General features: G+C 41.3%; 1 protein-coding gene across 1 annotated transcript in view; it reads left to right on the top strand.

Moving 5' to 3' along the window:
* Window positions 1-24,346, top strand: part of PRR5L (proline rich 5 like) — a 94,232-nt gene that overhangs the window by 23,150 nt on the left and 46,736 nt on the right. Inside the window, exon 4 of the mRNA XM_060261847.1 lies at window positions 10,606-10,654. Within this exon, the coding sequence (XP_060117830.1) occupies window positions 10,606-10,654 (49 nt within the window). The remainder of the gene's footprint in view (window positions 1-10,605; window positions 10,655-24,346) is intronic.

Raw genomic sequence — 24,346 nt, 5'->3', positions numbered from 1 at the left:
ACTACTATAACACGGATGGCAAGTAAAATAGACAATATAGAGTAACAGATGACAGAGCTCAAACAAGAACTGAAGGAAAATAGTAGACAGACAGCGGAGACCAACAAGGCCTTAAAAGCACTAGAGGGTTAGGTAACAGAGAATATTCAAAAAGTGGAATATTTGGAAAAAGAACAGACCTTACAAGATTCTAGACTCCTACAGTTGGAAGTAGACAAAGCAGCTTACATGTTGAGGTTTCAAAACATACCAGAAGAGAAAAATGAAGATTTACAGAAAATATTGGCTGAAATTTTACAGGTGACTCCTCAGAGTATGGAGGATGAGTTTGACCAAGTTAGAAGGGTGCCATCGAGCTATGCAAGATGAAACAAACTATCTAGTGAAGTTCATTTGAGGCTGGCAAGAAAAAAGATTAAAGATGACATCCTGAAACAAGCAAGAGACAGACCCATGGTGATAGCTGGAAATACGGTGAAAATTTTAAGAGAGGTCCCTTGGCCAGTGAGACAAAAAAGAAGAGAATACCAAGCATTAGCAGAGTTCCTGAGAGGAAGAGAGATACCCTACATGTGACTAATGCCAGAAGGCCTTCTTTTTATGTACCAGGAGAATAGATATAGGATCAACTCCACTTTTAAAACCCAGAATTTTTTGGAAAGTATAAAGAAGAAAGAAAGCAAAGAAAAGAATGAGGAGGAGGAGCAAGAAGAAGAAGGTTCTGGTGACGAAGATCCAAACCAAACACGGAGATATCATACAAGACTACAATTAAAAAAAAATAAGAAAGATAGTGATAAACAAAAACCATAATGGCCTCATTTCAATTAATGTAAATGGACTTAATTCTCCTGCTAAAAGGAGAAAGACATTTAGATATTTGGCAAAAATGGAAATGGATATAATTTGTTTACAGAAAACTCATATCCTAACTAAAGATCAAAATTTCTTGAAGAACAAAAAACTTGGCAATCTATTTACAGCTACAGACTTATACAAAAAGAAAAGAGGAGTGGCATTTATATTAAAGACAAATTTAATCCACAACTGCAGTTTGCTTCTGAGGATGGTAGAGTTTTACTAGTAGAAATCACTGTGGACAATAAGAAAATCCTGCTTGCAAACATGCTCCAAATGATCATCAAGAATAATTTTTTCAAGATTTGCGACTTAAATTATCAAACCTGGAGTATGTGGAATATTGTCTAATAGGAGATTTCAATGCAGTGTCTGACAGACAGTTGGATAAGAAAACACATAAACAGATTAAAACTGAAAGTCCTCAGCTTCCAATAAGCTTCTGAAAATTAGCTGAAGAAATAGAGTTGGTGGACGTTTGGAGAATAAGATACCACGTTTCTAGAGATTTTACTTATTACTCTCCTAGTCACCAAACCTGGTCAAGAATTAAGCTGATTAAGCTGCGCCTTGCCAGAGGCTGAGCACATTTCAGAGAGCTCTGAGAGAGAGCAGTGAAGAAGTGATATAAGGGTGAAGTTTAGCTAAGCAGCTGGGGAAGTTGCTGAGAATTTCTGAGTTTGTGTGACTGTGTGATTGCTGAAAATTCTGAGTTTGTGGTTGCTGGGGAACTGCTGTCTGTTTGGTTTGAGTGGGCTGAAGGTGATTGTTGCTGATTGATTAGGAGTGACTGTGTTCCCCACCCTCTTTTCATTATTAAGTTGCGCCTTGGCAGAGGTGCGAGCCTTTGATGCGAACTGAAGGGCAAGAGCTAAGGGGCTCTTGGCCAGTGGCTCTTGGCCTGGGGGCTCTGTAAGGACCAGGAACCCAGATTCCTTGTGTTTCCAATAAGGTAAGTAGACCCTCCAGAAGGAGAGCCACATAAACAAACGGGATTTAAAAGGGGACTGTATCTTTTAAAGAAGCTATCATGAAGGTAGAATGCCAGCAGGGGGTGGGGGCTTTCCAGTGTTTTGCACTGAGTGACACATGTATGACTATCTGCCCACAGGACAGAAGTCTTGGGTGTGTGCTCAATGCAAGGAGCTCCCGGTCCTCAGGGAACGAGTTAGTACCCTTGAGGCCGAGGTGACTTACCTGGAGAAGCAGAGACAGTCAGTTAGGCACTTGGAGAAGACTCTCGGGGACATATTAGATGAGCCCCACTCTGAATGTGGCAGCCTCGTTGCTGCTAGGGAGCATGAGGGTCAAGAGGGAACAGGGCACCGTGCTGAGGATAAGGGGAATGCGCCCTCAGAAGGGACCTCTTCTTCAGTTGGTGAGTGGATATCCTTTTGCACCAAGGAACCATCCCTGGGCAGGGAGAGAGGGGGCGGTCTTGGTAGTTGGTGATTCGATCCTTAGGCAAGTAGACAGCTGGGTGGCAAAACCGCATACTGACCGTATGGTGACTTGCCTGCCTGGTGCGAAGGTAGTGGACTACACATGTAGTAGATAGACTGATAGTGCTGGGGAGGAGCCAATGGTCGTGGTGCATGCTGGCACCAATGATGTGGGGAAATGCAGTCGTGAGGACTTGGAGGAAAAATTTAGGCTGCTAGGCAGGAGACTTAAGGCCAGGACCTCCAAAGTAGCCTTCTCAGAAGTGCTACCTGTTCCACATGCAGGGCTGGAGAGAAAGGCACAAATTAGAAGTCTCAATGTGTGGATGAGACGATGGTGTAAGGAGGAAGGGTTTAAGTTTGTTAGGCACTGGGATGCTTTCTGGAACAAGCGGGAGCTGTACAAAGGAGATGGTCTTCACTTTTCCCCAGATGGAACCAGGCTGCTAGCGCTTAAAATCAAAAAGGTGGCAGAGCAGTTTTTAAACTAAATCTTGGGGGAAAGCCGACAGGAGATGAAATGTCTCTGGTTCAGGAGGACTCATCTCAAAGAGATGAAGGGTTAGCTGTTATTTTTCTACCAGGTAATGGATCAGAGTTGTCCACTGAGATGGTGACAAACAGTATGGAGTGTCTGCCAAAGTCTCGAGGCAGCAGGAGGAAGGTTGCAGGCCTAGCTTGCCTGAGAAATTATAGATTTGTATACAAACGCTAGAAGTGTTCAAAGTAAACTTGGTGAGTTGGAATGTTTAGTGTTGGGAGAAAACATAGACATTGTGGGAATTTCAGAAACTTGATGGAATGAGGTTAATCAGTGGGACATGGTGATTGCTGGATATGTTATATTGGAAGGATAGGGAGGGAAGCGTTGGAAGTGGGGTGGCTCTGTATGTCAGAGAGGGTATACAGTCCAATAAGACTGAGATCAGCAAATTAGATTCCCTTCTAGAAATGCTTTTGGTTGAAATAGAGGGCCCAAAAGGAAATTTAACTATGGGAGTTTGTTATCACCCACCAAATCAAAAGTTAGGGGATGATTATAATATGATGGAACGATTAAAGATAGTGGCTAAATGTAAAAACTGTGTCGTAATAGGTGTTTTTAACTACCCGCAGATTGATTGGGTCAATAGGTGTTCAGGTCGAGAGAAAGAGATTGAGTTTCTAGATGCTCCGAGATGGTCTCAGAACCTACCAGGGGTGGGGCGATCCTGGATTTGGTCCTAAGTAATGCCCAAGACTTGATGAGAGATGTAAAAGTGATCGCACCGCTTGGGAGCAGTGACCATAACGTTATTGATTTCACCATTTGTATAAATAGAAAGTTGCCCCAAAAGACCAGCACAACCACGTTTAACTTTAAAAAGGGTAAATTCTCTAAAATGAGGAGGCATGTGAAGAGGAAACTGAAAGGAAAGATAAATACAGTCAAAACCCTTGGGGAAGCTTGGAGGCTATTTAAAACTACAATCCTAGAAGCAAAGATAAAATATATACCACAAGTTAGGAAAGGCACAAACAGGTATAAGAAAAGGCCTGCATGGTTAACAAACAAGGTGATGGAAGATGTAAAAGGTAAGAAGGACTCCTTTAAGCGGTGGAAAGCTAGTCCAAGTGAGATTAATAAAAGGAAACACAGGTTAAAAGAATTATTGAAGGAGTATAGGGAAATGGTTAAGAAGCTGAATGCATTTTTTGCTTCGTCTTCACTGTGCAAGATGAGAAGTGTTTGCCCGCTCCAGAACCACTAATTTTGGAAGGGGTGTTGAAAGACCTGAGTCAAATTGAGGTGACAAGAGAGGAGGTCCTACAACTGATTGACGAATTAAAATCTAATAAGTCACCAGGTCCGGATGGCATATATCCAAGAGTTCTGAAGGAACTCAAAGTTGAACTTGTGGGTCTCCTGACAAAAATATGTAATCTTTCATTGAAATCTGCCTCCGTTCCTGAGAACTGGAAGGTAGCAAATGTCACCCCCATCTTTAAAAATGGTTCCAGAGGAGATCCGGGAAATTACAGGCCAGTCAGTCTGACTTCAATACCAGGAAAGTTGGTAGAAAGCATTATCAAGGACAGAATGAGTAGCCACATAGATGAACACAAGTTATTGAGGAAGACTCAGCATGGGTTCTGCAACCTGTTACAGTTCTTTGAGGGGGTGAATAAACATGTGGACAAAGGGGATCCAATAGATGTTATTTACCTTGACTTCCAGAAAGCTTTTGATAAAGTTCCTCATCAAAGGCTCCTTAGTAAGCTTGAGAGTCATGGAGTAAAAGGACATGTCCTCTGGTGGATCAAAAACTGGCTAATTAATAGGAAGCAGATAGTGAGTATAAACGGGCAGTCTTCGCAGTGGAGGACGGTAAGCAGTGGGTTGCCGCAGGGCTCAGTACTGGGTCCCATGCTCTTTAACTTGTTCATAAATGATTTGGAGTTGGGAGTAAGCAGTGAAATGGCCAAGTTTGCAGATGACACTAAATTGTTCAGGGTGGTGAGAAGCAGAGAGGATTGTGAGGCACTCCAAAGGGATCTGTTGAGGCTGGGTGAGTGGGCGTTAGTGTTACAGATGAGGTTCAATGTGGCCAAGTGCAAAGTAATGCACATTGGGGCCAAAAATCCCAGCTACAAATACAAGTTGATGGGTTGTGAACTGGCAGAGACTGACCAAGAGAGAGATCTTGTGGTCGTGGTAGATAGCTCACTGAAAATGTCAAGACAGTGTGTGATTGCAATAGAAGAGGCCAACGCCATGCTGGGAATTATTAGGAAGGGAACTGAAAACAAATCAGTATCATAATTCCCCTGTATAAATCGATGGTGTGATCTCATTTGGAATACTGTGTACAGTTTTGGTCACCGCGCCTCAAAAAGTATATTATAGCATTGGAAAAAGTGCAGAAAAGGGCAACTAGAATGATTAAAGGATTGGAACACTTTCCCTATGAAGAAATGGTAAATGCTTTTGGCTCTTTAGCTTGGAGAAACGTCGACTTCAGGGTGACATGGTAGAGGTTTACAAGATTATGCAAGGGATGGAGAAAGTAAAGAAAGTAGTCCTTTTCTCCCTTTGTCACAATACAAGAACTTGTGGGCATTCGATGAAATTGCTAAGCAGTCAGGTTAAAATGGATAAAAGGAAGTACTTCTTCACCCAAAGGGTGATTAACATGTGGAATTCACTGCCACAGGAGGTGGTGGCGGCTTCAAGCATAGCCAGCGTCAAGAGGGGGTTAGATTAAAATATGGAGCAGAGGTCCATCAGTGGCTATTAGCCACAGTGTGTGTGTGTATATATATATATATATTGGCCACTGTGTGACACAGAGTGTTGGACTAGATGGGCCATTGGCCTGATCCAACATGACTTTTCTTATGTTCTTATGTTAATTGATATGTGCTGGTTCTCTAGTGGGCACAGAGATTCAAACAAGAGTTATATCAGACCATAGCCCTGTAATGATAAAACTAAAAGGTGCATGGATAAGAAGACCATGGAAATTAAATATAGCAATTTTGAAAGACAAAGACTTTCTTAAAGAAACTAAGCTTAGAAATGGAATCTTTCTTTAAACAAAATATAACGCAAGAAGTGAAGATGCAAACAGTTTGGGATACTGCAAAAGCTTTCTACAGGGGCCTTGCAATTAGATACTGCATTAAAAAGAAGAAAGAAAGAGCTGAAAGTTATCAAAATTTAATGTCGCAAATGAGAGAATCTGAGAAGAATCTTAAAAAGCGTCAAACAAAGTATGAATTTCAAAAAAAGGTGAAATGCAGCACAAAATTTAATTCTTATGGAAAAGGTGGAGATTAAATTAAGGTATATTAATAAAACTTTTTTGAGCATGCCAATAAACCTGGATGGTGGTTGGCCTATAGGACAAGAAAAGAGAAGGCTAAAAGAATAATTACAACATTGAGAGATGAGAATAATAAAGAGAAATCTCAAAAACAAGAAATACGAGAAACTGTAGAACAATTTTATTAAAAAACTATATGAAGACAAGCAAGTTGATAAAACAAACTTAGAAGAATATGTTAAACAAAATAACCTTAACAAATTTACAGAAGAACAACAAAATTTTTTGAATGAACCTATAACGATAAGGGAGCTTGGAGAGGCATTAACTGCCCAAAAGAATGGCAAGTCACCAGGACCAGATGGATTTCCGGCAGAGTTCTACAAAGCCTATGGAGAATCCTTACTTTCACCATTTAAACACCTCATTGAAAAGATACAGGAAGAAGGCCAAATTCCAAACTCATGGCAAGAAGCTACAATATCTTTGATTCCGAAAGAAGATAATGACTTGAAAGATATTAAAAATTATCGTCCAATTTCCCTTTTAAATGTGGATTATAAAATTTTTGCTGTGATACTAGTGCAACGTTTGAAGAAAGTTTTGCATTCTACAATACATTATGACCAAGCAGGATTTTTGCTAAAAGATACTTGAAACATAATGTCAGAACAGTTTGTGACATTTTAGAATATTATGAAGGCCATCCAGAGAAACAATTGACTTTAATTTGCCTAGATGCTGAGAAGGCATTCGACAATCTTTGTTGGCAGTTTATGTTACAGCAACTGAAAAGTATGGAACGTGGGGAAAACTTTTTGAGAACAGTAAAAGCAATATACTTCCTGCAAAAGGCTAGGGTGACAGTGAATGGCGAACTAACAGAAACAATTAATATACAAAAAGGTACAAGACAAGGCTGCCCACTGTCACCTCTACTCTTCATTTTATCATAAGAGAAGACACAAGTATAAAGGGAGCTGTGATAAAAAATGAACAATACAAACTTAGAGCATTTGCTGACGACCTAGTTTTTATATTAGAACAACCAATGGACTCCATAGACTGTCTCATAAACAAGATTAAATAATTTGGTTGTTGGGCAGGATTAAAGATCAATTATTATAAAACAAAATTTCTGACCAAGAACATGACAGCAGAACAAATTCAGGCTTTTCAGCAAAAATCAGGATTTCTTCATGAAAAAAGAATCAAATATTTAGGTGTTGTGATTTCAAGTAGATGTAGCAATCTAAAAGCAGACAACTATGATAAATTACTTAAAGAAATTCAAAAAGACTTGGAAAAATGGCATGACTTGAACCTATCTTTAATGGAAGAATAGCTTTGATAAAAATGAATGTTTTACCAAGGCTACTATTTCTCTTTCAAACTATTCCAATATTCCTAAACAGTGGATTTTTTCAAGAGTTAAATAAGATGGTTGTTAAGTATGTGTGGCAAGGCAAAAAATCCAGAATTAAATTCAAGACCTTGCAGGATTCCAAATTAAGAGCAGGTATGGGTCTCCCAGACTGGCAGTTGTACTATAAAGCATCTGTACTGTTGTGGATAAGAGACTGGATGTTGTTGAAAGATAAGAAACAACTGTTGTTAGAAGGACATGATTTGACTATGGGATGGCATGCTTTATTTGTGGTATCAAAGACTTGAAGGCCACTCTTACTTTAAGAATCATTGGTTTCGGAAATCTCTATATCATACCTGGTCATGGTTAAAGCCTAAAATCTACTCAAAAGTTCCAAGATGGGTTTCGGCAGTAGAAGCATTTACTCACCCAAATCTTTTAAAAGCAAACAAGAATTACAGATATGAGGATTTGTTGGGAAAAGAAAATCAACTGAAAACTAAAGAACTAGAAAACATGGATATTAAAATGAACTGGTGGATGAGAATGCAAGTTGAATCCAGATATGTTAAAGACCTAGGCAATAGGTTTCACTAGTGAACAATACTTATTTTATAAAATTCTTTTGGGACCACAAAAAAAGTTAATTTCCAAACTGTATGCATATCTACTTCAAATGAAGACACAAGATGAAGTTGTAAAGGATTGTATAGTCCAAGGGGCGAAAAAAATTGGTTATAACATTACACTAGAACAGTGGGAAAGATTGTTGAAACTTAATGTTAAACTAACTAGGTCAGTGACTTTCAAAGAAAATCTCTATAAAAATTTTTTATAGATGGTACTTGACCCCACAGAAACTGTGCAAGATTTATACTAACGTGTCTAATAAATGTTGGAAATGCACCAAATTGGTACTTTTTACCATATGTGGTGGACGTGTGAGATGGCGAAAGGCTACTGGAAAATGGTACATGAAATGTTACAGAAGATCATGAAAACCCAGATACATTTTAAACCAGAACTTTTTTTATTGAATATATTTCCAGAGGATTATTCTAAAGAAATTAGACACATGTTGGCACACTTCAACACTGCAGCTAAAATCCTTTTGGTGCACAGATGGAAATGTCAGGAAATCCCTTCGAAAATGGACTTGGTGGGGAAAGTTTTGGAGACTGCAGAGCTTGACTTTCTATCCCAACTGATAGCTGGGAAATCTAAAGAAGAAGCGAGAAAAAAATGAATGAAATTTTATGTTTGATTGGACACTCAGAACTTTTAAGATTTTTTGGTGTGATCTGATTTCTTTTTCTTTTTTCCTGTGTTTATATTATAATATTTATCTTTAAGCGAACTTTTAAATTCATTTTGGAAAAAACTGGCAAACTACTAGAATATAACTAAAGATTTATATCATACAACTTTAAAATGGAATATATATATATATATATACCCTTTCTTTCTGTTCCCTATTTTCTAAACTTTTTTGAAACTAATAAAAACTTTTGAAAACTGTGGAACAATGTAGTGATGGGATTAGCTGGGAGTAAAACAATGTTTTGGGAAATGCTGAATGGGGCTCCCAGGAAAGGCAAAGATATTGTCATATTTGCATCTATGTGTGGGGATGGGTTTCCAGCTGTAAACAGGAACTGTTAATGTTTCTGTTTGAATGTGCCTAAGAATGTGAGAACTTAATGATCCACTGATGATCCTTGATTGCTAAAGAGAAAAGGCTACCCAGTTGGGGGATGGGCCATTGATTGAGGTGATAGCCTCAGGAAGGGAGGAACTAGGTGTTGGGGCATTGTGATAAGGAGGACTCTCTTCTTTCCTGTGGGCTCCATGACGCAGAAGAATACCTCTTTGTTTTTTGATGGGAACAGCCTGGTGATGCCCTAAAGACACTTCCCAAAATAGCAAGTCAGACTTGTGCTTAGCTGCCAGGAACCATTTTGTTTAGCCCTACTCCATCTTAGTTTTTATTGTATATTTCTAGGCCCCACTCTGGCCCACTCCTGAACCAAGCATAACTGGCACTTATATTTTGAGAGAACTGGGGCTGAAGGATGATAAGGGATGTTTTTAACCCAATTTGCCTTTTGCAGGGGGTCACAAGGGTGTTATAGTGGGTACATCCTAGGCACGTCCTACTTCATTAGGCTGGGTACTGTAGACCCCCAGGCTGTGAGCCAAGAGCTGTTTGGCTCCTTCCAAAGGGTTTGTGCTTCTGGTCACAACCAGTCCTTATATCTGTAGGCAGGAAGCAGAGAAGAACACAGCTGAAATCTTATGCAGCTGGCAACACGTTTTTCCCAGCACTTTTAATGAGTTTGCCAAGCAGGTTTTTGTGTAATATGGACAACAACAACAACAAAAGGCTGGAAGGCCCAGACCAACAGGAATCTTCTAGAATGGGCATATGGGCTAGTGAATGACCATACAGGAATTCTGCATTACAGACCTAGTAGGATGACAACCACAAAGGCCAAACAGAATAGCAGTGACAGCTGTTCAGGGCTGACTGCTTATCATTTGTCATGGAACTACAGTATTCAGATTTAGTTCCAAAAACCTTTTTGTGTTAGATCAACCTTTCTGCTATAAATCATTGTGTGCCATGAGTAAATAAACCACAGTAAAGTGACATTTGAGTGTGATCTCAGCATCCAGACAAATTACTGCAGCTCAAGTAGAACATTGCAGAATCATGTCCTTTATAAGCTGATTGCAAAAGGGTTAAAAGTGCTTCCTGTTCCCAGCAGTTTTAGCTACTACAAGTACAATCCAGGCAACATGGAAGTGCACTACAGAAATTGGTTCAGATGACAAACTGATTAAAGTCAAGTTAAGAAAAGACATCTGCTTTGGATAGCTGTTCTCTTGTGCTCCTGTAAGAAATGTGGACTGAGCTAAGGCAGTGATCCACCTAATTTAGTGTTATTTTTCTGCCTAGTATTACTGCTACCAGACACACCATAGGGACACAAGCATTAGGGGGAAACTATGGTCACTTGAACTTTGTGCTGCTCTACTTATCTCTCTATGTGTTTTGTAGAGTTATTAAAAAGCCTTTAAAGACTTTGCCAATAAACAGTTCCATGACATGTGGTCCATTTCTTTTCAGACGGCTGTTGAAGAGTGAACTTGGTTCCTTCATCACAGACTACTTCCAGGTAATTTCACTTCCTTTCAGTAAATAGTTACACTAAATCAATTTAGCTGTTTGTGTTTTGAATATGATGTTGAATATCATGTCTTGGAAGCATAATTCTGCTCTTTTTGCTCGGTAAGAGTAGATTCCAGTGAGTAGATTGCCAATACAGTTCTTTGTTCAAAATCCATTGTCTTGTATGAACTAACCCAATATATGCAGGGTGACTTGTGAAAACAAGTCACCTTGCTTATAGTGTGACAAACTGTACCTTTTAAAAAACCTCAGAGTACTGTACAAACAGTACAGTGAAGGGTAAATTCATGTGAAAGGTTAATTCTTCACCAAGCTAGAGAGCCTTGAGTGACAGGTGCTCTGGGAAATCTGATTGGACAGCATCAGTTAAGCAGACATGGTCTTGAGAGAGCTAGAGGCTGAGTAAAGTCAGATTTGTGCCTTGACTGGAGAAAGTCAGAATTCTGCCTTGAGTAAATAAAGTCTGATTTCAGACTTAGTTGAGAGCAGTTTGAACACAGGTAGGAAAAATGGAGGAAAGTGGCTAGGAAGTTTGAGAAATGTGTGGAGACTCTCATTCAGGCCAAGGGAAAGATCTAGGGAGAAAAGATTCTCAACCTGTTGAACAGGAAAAATACTATAGCTCTGAAGAGTACAGAGATCCCTGGTGAACAGAAACAGCCCATAGAGATCTGAAGAATCAGTCACAAAACTGGTGTTTCAAGAGAAGAGGTCTGGGTACTGAAAAGTGTGTACCAACCTTCTGGGAAACCAAAAGAGCGAGGGATATTAAAGAGAGTGTGCTGTAATGTTAAGAAAAAAACTGGAACAAAAGCCTCTTGATATAAAGTTTCAAAAAACTGCAAAAAAAAAAAAAGCTTAAGAAACTCATTAGTCTGTACATAAGAACTTAAAAAGGTAAAGGCATTCCCCTGTGCAAGCACCAGTCATATCCTCTCAAAATAAAGTTTCAAGAAACTGTGAAAAAAGCTTAAGAAACTCTCATTCGTCTGTACATAAGAACTTTAAAAGGTAAAGATAGTCCCCTGTGCAAGCACCAGTTGTTTCCAACTCCGGGGTGATGTTTCATCACAATGTTTTCACAGCAGACATTTTACAGGGTGGTTTGCCATTGCCTTCCCCAGTCATCTACACTTTACCCCCAGCAAGCCGGGTACTCATTTTATTGACCTCAGAAGGATGGAAGGCTGAGTCAACTTTGAGCTGACTACCTAAACCCAGCTTCCAGCGGGATCGAACTCAGGTTATGAGCAGAGGTTGGATTGCAATACTGCAGCTTACCACTCTGCATGATGGGGTGCACCACTCTGCACTACAGGCTGCGCTGTCCCAAGGGTGTGTGGTGCCCCAGGCAGGCACCCCTGCCACCACCCCCACAGCACTGCAACCTCCCCAGGTGCCATGCCAAGGCATGGCGTTCGACCGCCCCCTCCTTCCCTTCCTATCCCATCCTATCACCTCCCTTCCCTGCACGATCACAGCATGGCACACTATGATTGTGCTGGGTGAGGGGGGGAGGCAAAGGGAAGGGAAGGGAAAGAGGGGTGAAGGAGGAGGCAGGCGCACCACAGCCAGCAGGGCCCAGATGTGGGGGGGAGGTGAAGGGACGGGACGGGAAAGGAGCGACAGGCACATGAGTGGAGGACGAGGCAAGCATGCTGCGACCAGGACGGACAGGAAGGGAAGGAGGGGGCGGTCGGTGCACAGGCAGAGGAGGGGGTGGGTGGCACATGGGCAGAGGAGGAAGCAGGTGTGCCGCATGGTGCGGGGGGAGGTGAAAGGACAAGAAGTGAAGGGAAAGGAGGGGCAGGTGGCGGCAGTGGTGGCAGTGGGTGGGTGTGCAGGCAGTGGAGGCAGGCAAACTAGGTGCTTGCCTGGGGCACCAGGAGGGGGGGGAAGCCCAATTCAGTGCCGCCACCCTCCTGGCACCCTAGGCAACCGCCTAGTTTGCCTAGTGGGTGAGCCGGCCCTGACCATGGGGCTCACATAAGAATTTAGGTCTTTGCAAAAGCTGGTTTTTCCTTAGAAATTTCAACCCTTGAATTCACTTGACCTTTCCCCTCTATGTCAGATAAAATGTTTTGTTCTTTTTGAATTTTGAAAATGTTTCGAGTGCCATTATCAGTAGTTTAAGTTAAAGAGGGCATCTGATCCTTGCCTTGAGTTCCTGGGCTGTGCCAAAAAGCCGATATACTGAACTGTCTAGGGGTGGGGCAGTCAGACTTCTTAGCTAAAGAAGAAGACATATTATGCGGGTGGGCACATTATGTTAGTGTTGGGGTAGTGCTATTTGATTTGTTCATAGATGATTTGGAACTGGGGAGGAGAGGTGTAGTTGACCATGTTTGCAGATAACAGAAAATTATTCTGGATGATGAAAACCAGGGCTACCTGTCACAAACTCTATCTATCTATCTATCTATCTATCTATCTATCTATCTATCTATCTATCTATCTATCTATCTATCTATCTATCTATCTATCTATCATCTATCTATCTATCATCTATCTATCTATCATCTATCTATCTATCATCTATCTATCATCTATCTATCTATCATCTATCTATCTATCTATCTATCTATCTATCTATCTATCTATCTATCATCTATCTATCTATCTATCTATCTATCTATCTATCTATCTATCTATCTATCTATCTATCTATCTAAGATTTATATTTATTTAAGATTTATTTAGGATCTCCACAAATTGTGTGAATGGGCAACAATGGGTTAAATGAAATTCAGTGTAGATAAGGATAAAGTGATGCACAGTGGAAGAAATCACTGCTTTAAGTATATGCCAATGGGTTCTGAACTTGCTGCGACTGAGGGGTGGGTGGAAGAGACCCAGAGTACTGCAGCATTGAAAAAAAAATCAAATTCTATGCTGGGGATAGTTAGGAAAGAGATGGAAAAGAAAACTGCCAATATTGTAATTCCTTTTAGATTTCTGGAGTGGCCGCATTTGGAATACTGTGTACAGTTCTGATCATTGTAGCTGAAAAAAAAATATTGCAGAGCTGGAAAAATTACAGAAGAGGCAATGAAGATGAGTAAAGGATGAAGTGTCTGGGACATTTCATTTTAGATCAGAGATTATTAAGGGAGGAGATAGGGGCTTATAAAATTATCCATGGGGTAGAGGGAATGGGCAGGCAGAATTTTTTCCTTCTCCCAAAATCCTAGAACTTGAGGACATCCATTGAAGTTGATGGGCAGGAGATTCAGGACAGAACAAAGGAAATATTTCTTTACTGAGCAAGTTATTAAAATGTGGAATTCACTACTAGAGGATGTCAGTCAGTCATATTTATTAAAGTCATTAGCCCATCCATGTACAGAAGAAAAAATACAAAACAAAAGTTAAAAATTAAAAAGTTGAAAAGTATGCATTCTTGTATACAAGCAGAGAGGAGAGATATGAAATATACCAATTATTCTAGTCCAGTATACAAACCTGGTTAATGTACGTCTTCCGCAGCCTCATAATCAACACACAAAACCTGGCAACTTGATAGGTGATTTTAGGGTTTATGTCAGATAGGAGGTAGCCTAGCCTGGCTTTACTTGTGAGGCCAGGAATTTTGTCCAACAGTGAGTAATAATCACTGACCATGGCAGAGGATGTAGAGGATGTAGTGATGGCCACAGGCAAAGATGGCTTTTAAAGGGGACTAGACAGATTTGTGGAGGATAGGTTCATCAGTGGCTGTTTGCCTTGGTGACTTACAGGAACCTCTGTATAAAGAGGCACCAAACCTCTGAATTTCAGTGCCAGGAGGCAACATCGGGAAGGCCTCAGCCTCTGTGCCTGTTACTGGTCCTCTACAGTAATTGTTTGGCCACAGTGTGAGACAGAATGCTACACTTTCTGGATCACTGGTTTGATTCAGCTGCAGTCTTTTTATGTTACATTATATGAACAATAGTATTCATGTGGTAATAATGATTAAGTAGACAATTCTATTTAATTCAGATCAGTGTGGATTGCGGTTCATGATCTGTTGTGCCCAGTCTTTTAAAAAACCTTACTTGCTGATTGTACAATGTTAGTTAAATAAAGAGGACTTTTCTTCTTTTTACTTCATATAGTTCAGGGCCAAACTCTGGAAATGAAAATCTAGATTACATTAGTTAATGATTCAGGCCAATTTCTGTTGATCTAAACAATAGTAGGATTAGCAAGAAGAGAAACGCTTAAATTCTGTCAAAATGGAGGTTGCTGTAATAGAGTTCCTGTGCAAAAAATATGTCCCCTTTTAGGTGCATTCTGTTCCATGCTTCTATATAGCTGCCCTGAGCCCATCAGGAGAGGGTGGGGTATAAATCTGATAAAATTAAAATAAATATATCAGGGGTGCTAAAGACCTGTGTTTTAATCACCTGACCTGTGATTTAACTATGAAAAGACTACAGGAATTAGTCTGCTTTTGTACAATTATTAGTGTATAGACTGGTACCCATACTGCCTCTTTTCTACCTGTAGGAGAAAAAGATTCTTTTGGTCCCAGAAATGATGTAGTGATTGTGTGTGTGTTTGGTAGGGGAGAGATAAATCTTCCTTTCCATTACACCATGGTCCTATCCATGCCATGGCTGCATTTTGTTACTTCATTTATGCAGCAAATCAACATATGAAATATTTAATTACAAACTAGATATTTGATACTCAGTGTAATTGCATAGGTTGGCTGTAAGAAGGATGAAAGAAGAAGAACCTTTTCTGAAGGATGTATGTCTAGAAGAGGGCATTCCTTTGGAAAGTTTTCCTCAGACACTTTTATAATCATTATAATTTTATAATGTTATGATGATACTTACCCACTATACAGTATTGAAATCTGCTATGAAATACAATCCAGTGGCACATATACGTGAAAATTATATTAGACAAGTGGGGACCTACAACAAAATGATGTGTAACATGTTGTAGTTTGTTTTATGTTGTAATTGCATTTTTTAAAAAAACTGCAGTGTGTAGGCAGAATGTTGGCAGAGGGAGGCTGCCAGGAGGATAGAAGGAAAGAAGCAGTGGCCATGCTGGTGGGGGTGGGGAGAAGCAGTTCAGAACTGGAAAGAATATTTTTAAAGGACAGCAGAGCCTGCAGCTACAGTGATTGGGAGTGAGAACAATCCTCTTCTGCTTGCAAGGCTATTCAGTTGCAGGCTCAGATGTCCTTTTAAAACTCCCCCCTAATATTTAGCCATTCATGCTGTGGAAAAAACAGTGTTGGAGATGGGTGAGTGGCAGTGAAGAATCCTCCCCAATCTCAGCTCCAGTTCTGCTTTTGCTTCCTTCCATCTTTTCCCACCCATTGTCTCTGTCTGTCTTTGTTGCTTATATGGACTAATGTGTATGCATTAGTAGTGTTCTTGCCTGGCTCATTGGAGCCTTGAGGACTGAGTTTGGGGACTAAGGAACAATGGGCAATAGGATACAAATCCCTGCTGCTCTGCTCCAATCATGAGCCCCCTAATGGTTTGAATGATCCAATGGCATCCTAGTGCGGGGACCTTGAAGTGTATATAGTTGGCCCTGTTGGCCCAGTTCAGCAGTCTTATAGTTCAGCTGTTACCATGCTGTAACTAATCAAGAGAGCTATGATCACTGCAACTGCGTCTCCTCCTTGCATTGAACCCACTATATTATAGTCTTTCTCTGTGTGTCTCTCAACCAGTCCTTCTTGAGTTGGTGGAGGGCGAGAAGCAGTTAAAAGCCCCCCCCCCGGAAAGTTTTAAGAGGACAGTAGAGCTAGGGGTGAGAAGCTCAGATATCCTGAGATATCACATATGACCCCCTGTAGGAAGAATCCTTCCCAATCCTAGCTGTAGTTCTGCTTTTCTTCCTCTCTCCCCCCCATGTGTGTCTCTCTCTGGCTATCATCAGCCCGTTTATCCCTTACTGCTAATGTGGCAGGACCTGGAGTAGATTCCTGTGGCAGCCAGTGCAAAGGGTATCAAAAGACTGGGGGGTGGGGAATTCAACCCTCCCTGAGGGGTTTTTTTTTAAAAAAAAAAACTTTCTGGATTTTTCTACAGAACCACAGAGTCCCCTGAGTCTGTAGAAAAACCTGTTTGAGGGGAGAGAAATAAGTATCCTCAGGCAGAGGGGCCTGTTCAGAATTAGATAAATTGTTACATCCCCCCTTATATTGCTAGTGTGCACATGTGCAAATGCATATTCTGTTTTGTTGACATGAAATGGTGAACTGAGACTTCATTAAATAAAAGTCATTTCAGGACTTGGTATTATCACTTTATGGAATTTGTCTAGTCTGCAGAGGAACAATAATCTAGAAACTGGAAAATAAGAGAGTTTTTTTTTAGTTCAATTAGAAGTATGTTGTGGTTCTCCTTAGTTACGTAAGCCTAAAAGGATTCAGGTAGCTTTTGATCATGAAAATCCTCAAGGTAGTAACCACAATAGCGGCAGGAGATAATTAGTTTTGCAGCCATGTCTTGTGTGACAAGCTTATAAAAATGCAAGTAAAATTTGTATGTATATTCAATACCAATGAGCATGCATCTGATGAGTGTGTGTGTGTGTGTCTTATTTCCACACTTCATATGTTTGTTTTAGAAACCAGTGCAACACCAGCAGCTCTTGCAAGAGTGGGAAACAAGACCTCATACCAATATGACTTCACTGGATTTTATTCTCTCATCGTAAAAAAGAGAGGAAACAAAAGTTGACCAAAAGTAGATACTTTATTACATGGCCTTAAAAAAATGTGTCTCATAGCAGACACTTGAAACTGGAGTCCTGGAGGCAGAGATAAGTGGAAGTTGATTCAATAGAGAGGACTAATTTTAATTGATCTGTGAGTTGAGGTCTTTTAAGATGTACTCATGTTCTGGTATGTATTAGGCAACTGTAATATGAAATACGATGTTTATAACTAAATGTTTCTGTTCAATGTATAAGTTCCTTTATATTTTCCAAAGCATCTGAAAAGGCATGCATGACAAGGGGGGATTTTGAATCCAGACCACTGCTGCCAATTATGAGATGGGTGTGATTGATTTAACCAGCACTCCACTAAAATCAAACACCTTGCCACTGTTTTTGTATTCAAAATGTACTTTTCAGAAAATGGCTGAGTAGGCATCCCCTGTGCAAGCACCAGTCATTTCTGACTCTGGGGTGACGTTGCTTTCACAATGTTTTCACGGCAGACTTTTTACCGGGTGGTTTGCCATTGCCTTCCCCAGTCATCAACACTTTCCCCCCAACAAGCTGGGTACTCATTTTACCAACCTCGGAAGGATGGAAGGCTGAGTCAACCTCGAGCCAGCTACCTGAAAACCCAGCTTCCACCAGGGATTGAACTCTGGTTGTGAGCAGAGTTTAGGACTGCAGTACTGCAGCTTTAACACTGCACCACGGGGCTCTTGTAGGCATAAGGAAGGATTAAACAAAAGTTGTTTTATTAAAACAAACTGGCAGGGAAGGATATTGGTATGTACATAGGTGTTTAGGATTGAACAGATATAGGCTGACGGTTAAACTTGCACATAGAACTTCTGCTGAGGTAACTGGTTTTATATGATACAGTGTTTCCCTTAAAGTTATTTAACTTTCTCTCAAGGTTTCACAAATGTCACTGGTTTAGCTTTTTACGACTGGACGATATTTCTGGTTAACATTTTCATTTCACAATCTCACACAAACTTAAGTGTGCTAAGCTTTGTCCATATGGGTGTAAGGTCAAGGTCTCTGCACTAGACCTTCTCCTGGTGACACAGTCATTACTATCTGCCTGATCAGGCTAGTAACCTGGGCATTTGGCTCCTTTTGAGGACCTTGTACAGTTGCCTCAAAGTCACTTTTCTAAGGCCTGATTTGCCAGCCTTTCAAACTTCTCCCCCTTTAGACGCTAAGCTTCATAAAGGGATTGTTTACCCCCCTCAAGATGTGCTTATTTGATTGACAAACACAGAGACTGTTCTTCACTTCTAAGAGCAGTCTCTCACCAGAGTCTCTGATGTAAAACCCCACTTCATGGGCTCTGCATTAGACTCTGCCTTGTGACTTTTGTCACTCTCTCAAGAGCATCTCCAAAAGACCTGCTCTCTTCTCTAGTCAGTCTTCAACTCCCTTCAGCTCCGTAACTGACTTTTTATCTGCCTAACTTCCACTCTCCTTTGACAGTTCAAAGCAGTCCACCAATGAGAGTGAGTTCTATCAACTGTCACTCAACGGCCCTTAGCATGCATATTGCTGCTGTTCATCACAGCATGTATTTTTTAGATTTGGGTAATGCGTATTTAAGATATTTCAATGCTGCCTCTTCAGAGTCCTGCTCAAGGTGACTTACAATTAAGCTATTAAAAAGAATAGCTTTCCACTGGACATAAGCAACATAAAAACAATCCACACAACAGTAGGCCATTTTCAAAGCCAGTAGGATAAACCCCTTAATTAACAGCCTGGTAACAATATGAATTTTGGTCTGGCACCTAGAAGAAACTAAAATAGGTGCTAACGTGAGCTCTGGGGCAGGGCATTCCAGAGACAGGGTGCCACCACAGAAAACGCCCTATCTCTAGTCACTACCCACCTCACCTCCAAAGGCAGGGATATAGAAAGCAGGGCTGAGATGCAGACCTTAACTGGCAGGTTGGATAGTATGGAAGGAGATGACCCTTCAAGTACCCTGGCTCCAAGCCATTTAGACACTTAAAGATAAGAACCAACCCTTTGAACTGGAGCAGATCTTTCAGCACAGGGGGTAATATGATCTGCGTAACCAAGCTCTGACAGTAGACTTGGTACCACATTTTGGACCATCTTAAAAGGCAGCCCCACATAGAGCACACTATAGTGATATAACTTGGATGTGAAAAAGCATGGATCACTGTGGCCAGAACACCTTTTTCAAGGAATGATCATAGCTGAAGAACCAGCTAGAGTTGATAAAAGATGCTGTGTGTCATGGAGGACACTGGAGACCAGAACCAGTAGCATCTCCAAATTATGATCTTGCTCCTTCAGGAGGAGTGCAATCATTCCAGGACAGGCTGGCTTTGCAGTCCCTGAGCAGCTTTTTCATTGACCAAGAGCACCTCAGTCTTGTTTGGATTGAGTTTCAGTATTTTGGCTATTATCGATCCCATTATTTTCTTCAGACCCCCATTCAGGACTTTCACAGACCCCACTTGGCTTAGTTATTAAGAAGAAATAGAGCTGAAACAGATTTCCTCAAGTATTACATATAGGTAAGAAAGGAGGGGTAAGTAACTGAATAAATCCAGCTAAGATTGGAATAACACATTGGGTAAGATGTGTAAATCACAATAAATTGATATACAGATAATAAGGTAAAGGGAGGTAAAGGTAGTCCCCTGTGCAAGCACCAGTTGTTTCCGACTCTGGGGTGACGTTGCTTTCACAATGTTTTTACGGGGTGGTTTGCCATTGCCTTCGCCAGTCATCTACACTTTCCCCCCAGCAAGCTGGGTACTCGTTTTACTGACCTCGGAAGGATGGAAGGCTGGGTCAACCTGGAGCCGGCTACCTGAACCCAGCTTCCGCCGGGATAGAACTCAGGTTGTGAGCTGGGAGCTCAGACTGCAGTTCTGGAGCTTTACCACTCTGCTTCACGGGGCTCTTACAGATAATAAAGCAGTCAACAAATGTGAGAACTGAGTTGGAGCCCATCGGCACCTTTAACACCAACAAAGTGGTGTCTATAGCCCCCTTCACAGTGCCTTCTTACTTTTTGATATTTTTTCAGACACTAGAGTTTCTGAGGTTACACACACACACACACACACACGCAAATATTTCTTTGACATGAGGCATGGGGGGTTTTTTTTGCTAGGGGGTAGGATGGGATATAAATTGAGATGAGGAGGAAAAAGGAGGAGGATATTATTATTGGATTTATATCCAGTCCTATACTCTGAATCAGAGTGGCTCACAATCTCCTTTACCTCCCCCCACCCACCCTCAACATACACCCTGTGAGGTAGGTTGGGCTAAGAGAGCTCTTACAGCAGCTGCGCTTTCAAGGACAACTCCTATGAAAATGATGATTGACCCAAGGCCATTCCAGCAGCTGCAAGTGGAGGAGTGGGGAATCAAACCTGGTTCTCCCAGATAAGAGTCCGTGCACTTAACTACTGCACCAGACTGGCTGTCACCAACTACATGTTGGGTTCAGTATATGCTACCATTTACAGCTGCTGTTGATACCTAAATCATTCAGTTTTTACATGCTCAGAAATCAAACTTTCATTTCATTTCATGTATTCAACATATCCTGCCCTACCCACAAAATGGGCTCAGGATGGCTCACATCATAAAACCAACAGCAGCAAAACAATAAATAAGATAAATGATTAATAGCAAAAAATGGCTCATGTCAGATAAAATAAGTGTGTGTGCAATCTAAATGAAACAGTGTACATGCACACAAAAGCTGATGCCCAGAATAAAACTTGGTTGGTTCTTAAAGGTGCCACTGGCCTCAAATTTTGTTCTGCTGTTGCAGACCAACATAGCTACTCCACCTGAATCTATTAGGAAAATTTTTAAAGGCCTGTGATCTTCATGTCCACCCACACTCAATCTCACTTTCCCCCCAAATGTAAATTGGAACCAAGCAAGTATGTTGAATCCACCAAAGAGAGCTTGCAGTCTGACTGTTGGTACATTAAAAGTGTGTATAGCCAGCCAGGCTTTATTTTCCAACAGACAGCAAATTTATAAGGATTGATATGTGCTGGATATCAATACTTTAGTAATTAATCCAGATAATCCAAAGATACAAATGAAAACTTTTGCAGATCTCAGTTACCTTACAATATCAAGAGTCCTTCAACATTCTAGATCGGCTGGGTGGATGAAAAAAAAAGTCACTTTTCTAGATCTCAGAGGTCTGTATCTCATGTGTGCTGCGAGAGCTACACCAGGAAAGAAAGTTACCAGATCTCCTCACCCCCTTGACTCAGATCTGCCAATGCATTGATTTACCCAATTAGAGCTTACCAACACTGGTTAATATGCATATTGACACCATCCTTCTAATTCATTTGTGTCTGTTTTAGCTCAGTTTCTAAGAAGCTGAAGTTTGCAGCTCAGAGGGAAAATCACACATAGCCTTTATCACCCCATTCATGCCTTTGAAGCCCCAAATCCTGTGTTGGTTGCCCCTGCTGGAAAAATTGGGGGGGGGGGGGGCTCAAGCCCCCGAGCCCCTGTGTAGTTTACACCCATGCTTTGAAGAACAATTTAAAAAACGTGTGCAATGCAAATTAAACTGGCAGAGATCTCCAACCATATTAAACTTCCAGATGCCTTTGGAGTGTTGAGAATGGGCATCAGGCATCAGCACATGGCTAGCCTCAGACCCAAAACAATCAAATGCAGGAGATTCCAAGCCAGGCATCCTCTTATGATGGAGGCAGCTGTTTCTAAATAGTGCTGTCTGTAGATATAAAGGTGATGCCTCCTGGGTTCTTATGAAGCATTTAATACTCCAATTATGCAATGGAAAGCCAGGATTAGGGATTTGCTTTGGCAAATAAGGGCTTGGGTGCCAGAAAACACATTGGTGGGTTCCATGGAGCCAGGTTGAGGATCACTGAGTTAAAGGATATCCTTTTGTTTTTCTCAGTTTATTTTAGCCAGACTTAGCAGTTTTCTTAGTGGGACATGTATTTGTTTTCCACTTCCAAGTGATATCTTTTCACAAAAACTATTTTGAAGCTGATCCTAAATTCAGGCAAAAGAGCTGTGTGCATCTTCCTGCTCAGATTGTCTGGAGATATGGGCTGGGTTGTCACCAGTATGCAGATGACACCCAGCTCTATCTGTTGATGGGAGGCCAGTCCAGCTGTGCCCCGAAAGACCTGGAAATGGCTCAGGCAGAGTCGACTGAAATTGAATCCAGCAAAGACAGAGGTTCTGTGCCTTAGTCGTGGCGGTCTGGGTAGAGAGATCCCTTTGCCAGCCTTTTTTGGGATGCCACTGGTGCCAGCATTGAGGATCAAGAGCTTAGGGGTGCTCCTGGAGGCCCAGTTAGCAGCCACTGCCAAATCTGCATTTTATCATCTTAGGTGGATAAGGCAGTTGGTTCTGTACCAGGAGCGTAACGACTTGGCAACAGTGATCCGTGCGATGGTCACCTCGAGAACAGCCTGCTGTAACACCCTCTACATGGGGCTGCCTTTGACTCAACTCCGGAGGCTGCAACTGGTGCAAAATGCAACAGCCAGGTTGCTATTGGAGCTATCTGTATGGAAGCACATACAACCTGTGCTGGAAACAATAACACTGGTTGCCTGTGGTATTCTGGATCATTTCAAGGTGCTGGTCATAACCTTTAAAGCCCTATATGGCCTGGAACCCGTCTACCTTTGGAACCGCCTCTCTCCGTATGTGCCCCAGAGAGCACTATGTTCAGGGTCCCAAAATCTCCTTGGGCGTTTTCGCACTCACCTTCAGCTGGCGCGACCCCCCTCTTCACCGCGCAGGATCTGCGCGGATTTCGCACTAAATGCCGCGGAGCAGCCTTTTGCGCCGGAAACTCCCGGCGCAAAAGCCGCTCAAACGTAAACCGCCAAAAAGCAGTTTCTGTTTGCGCGGCTTTTGCGACGGGAGTTTCCGGCTCTTCCGGCTGCTCCACGGCATTTAGTGCGAAATCCACGCAGATCCTGCGCGGTGAAGAGGGGGGTCGCGCCGGCTGAACGTGAGTGCGAAAACGCCCCTTCAGATCCCCGGACTGAAAGAAGTTTGATTGTCCACCACTAGAGTCAGTGTTTTCGACAATAGCCCTCCCCCAAAACATCAGGGTCCTGTGGGACCTGCCACAGTTCCGCCAGGCCTGTAAGACCAAACTATTTAACCTTGCCTTCAACATTAAGTAGCAAATGTCTCACAGCACTGACAATCCCAATGGACAAATACAGATGTTCAGAAACATCAACATGTAACTTGAATTTCATGGTTAAAAATGTGTGGAATTGATTTTTGTATATTGTTTGAAATATTCTATGTGGTTTTTCTGTTGTTAGCCGCCCTGAGCCCGTTAGGGGAGGGTGGAATATAAATTTGATAAAATAATTTTTTTTAAAAGTCTTCTAAAAGTAAGCAAGCCACAGTTTTCCAGTAGACATGTCATTGTGTAGGTGGTGGAAATATGACTTGGAGGCTTAGGGTTTCCTCATGTCTTACCTAGTAACTTTTCCTATAATGAAATTTCCCTGTACAATAAAGCAGATGCTGTTTTCAATTAAAAGAAATTAGATTTACAAAAAAAGGCTGGACTGCTTAACAGGGTTAGCTTAACAGGGACATTTTATATGTAATAGTTAAGCTTTTCCTTTTAAGAAATTTGCTAACAGCCAAAACAGTATGAAAAGTTTGTGTTCGTCTGTAAAGAATGATCCAAACACTGAGGAATGGGAACTGGAGTACTTGTAGCAGGATAGGACAGAAAAAGGAAAACTTTTATAATTTGTGTAACTCTGGAGGATCAAATTAGGTTTATTTTTTTACCAAATACTTGGAATCACCCACTTTTATAGAAGATAAAAGCCCCTTGGTAGAAAAACTCCAGGAAGACACTCTGTGTTATTACTTTAATGTGTGTGTGTGTGGAGGGATAATGATACCTGTTGAAAAGAGAGTGAACAAAAAGGCAAATTCCAAACAGGCTTTGAACCAA

Source organism: Heteronotia binoei, chromosome 21, assembly GCF_032191835.1.
Source record: "Heteronotia binoei isolate CCM8104 ecotype False Entrance Well chromosome 21, APGP_CSIRO_Hbin_v1, whole genome shotgun sequence".
NCBI lineage: Eukaryota > Metazoa > Chordata > Lepidosauria > Squamata > Gekkonidae > Heteronotia > Heteronotia binoei.
The sequence above is the reverse complement of the archived record's forward strand: the minus strand, read 5'-3'. Positions and strand labels throughout refer to the sequence as shown.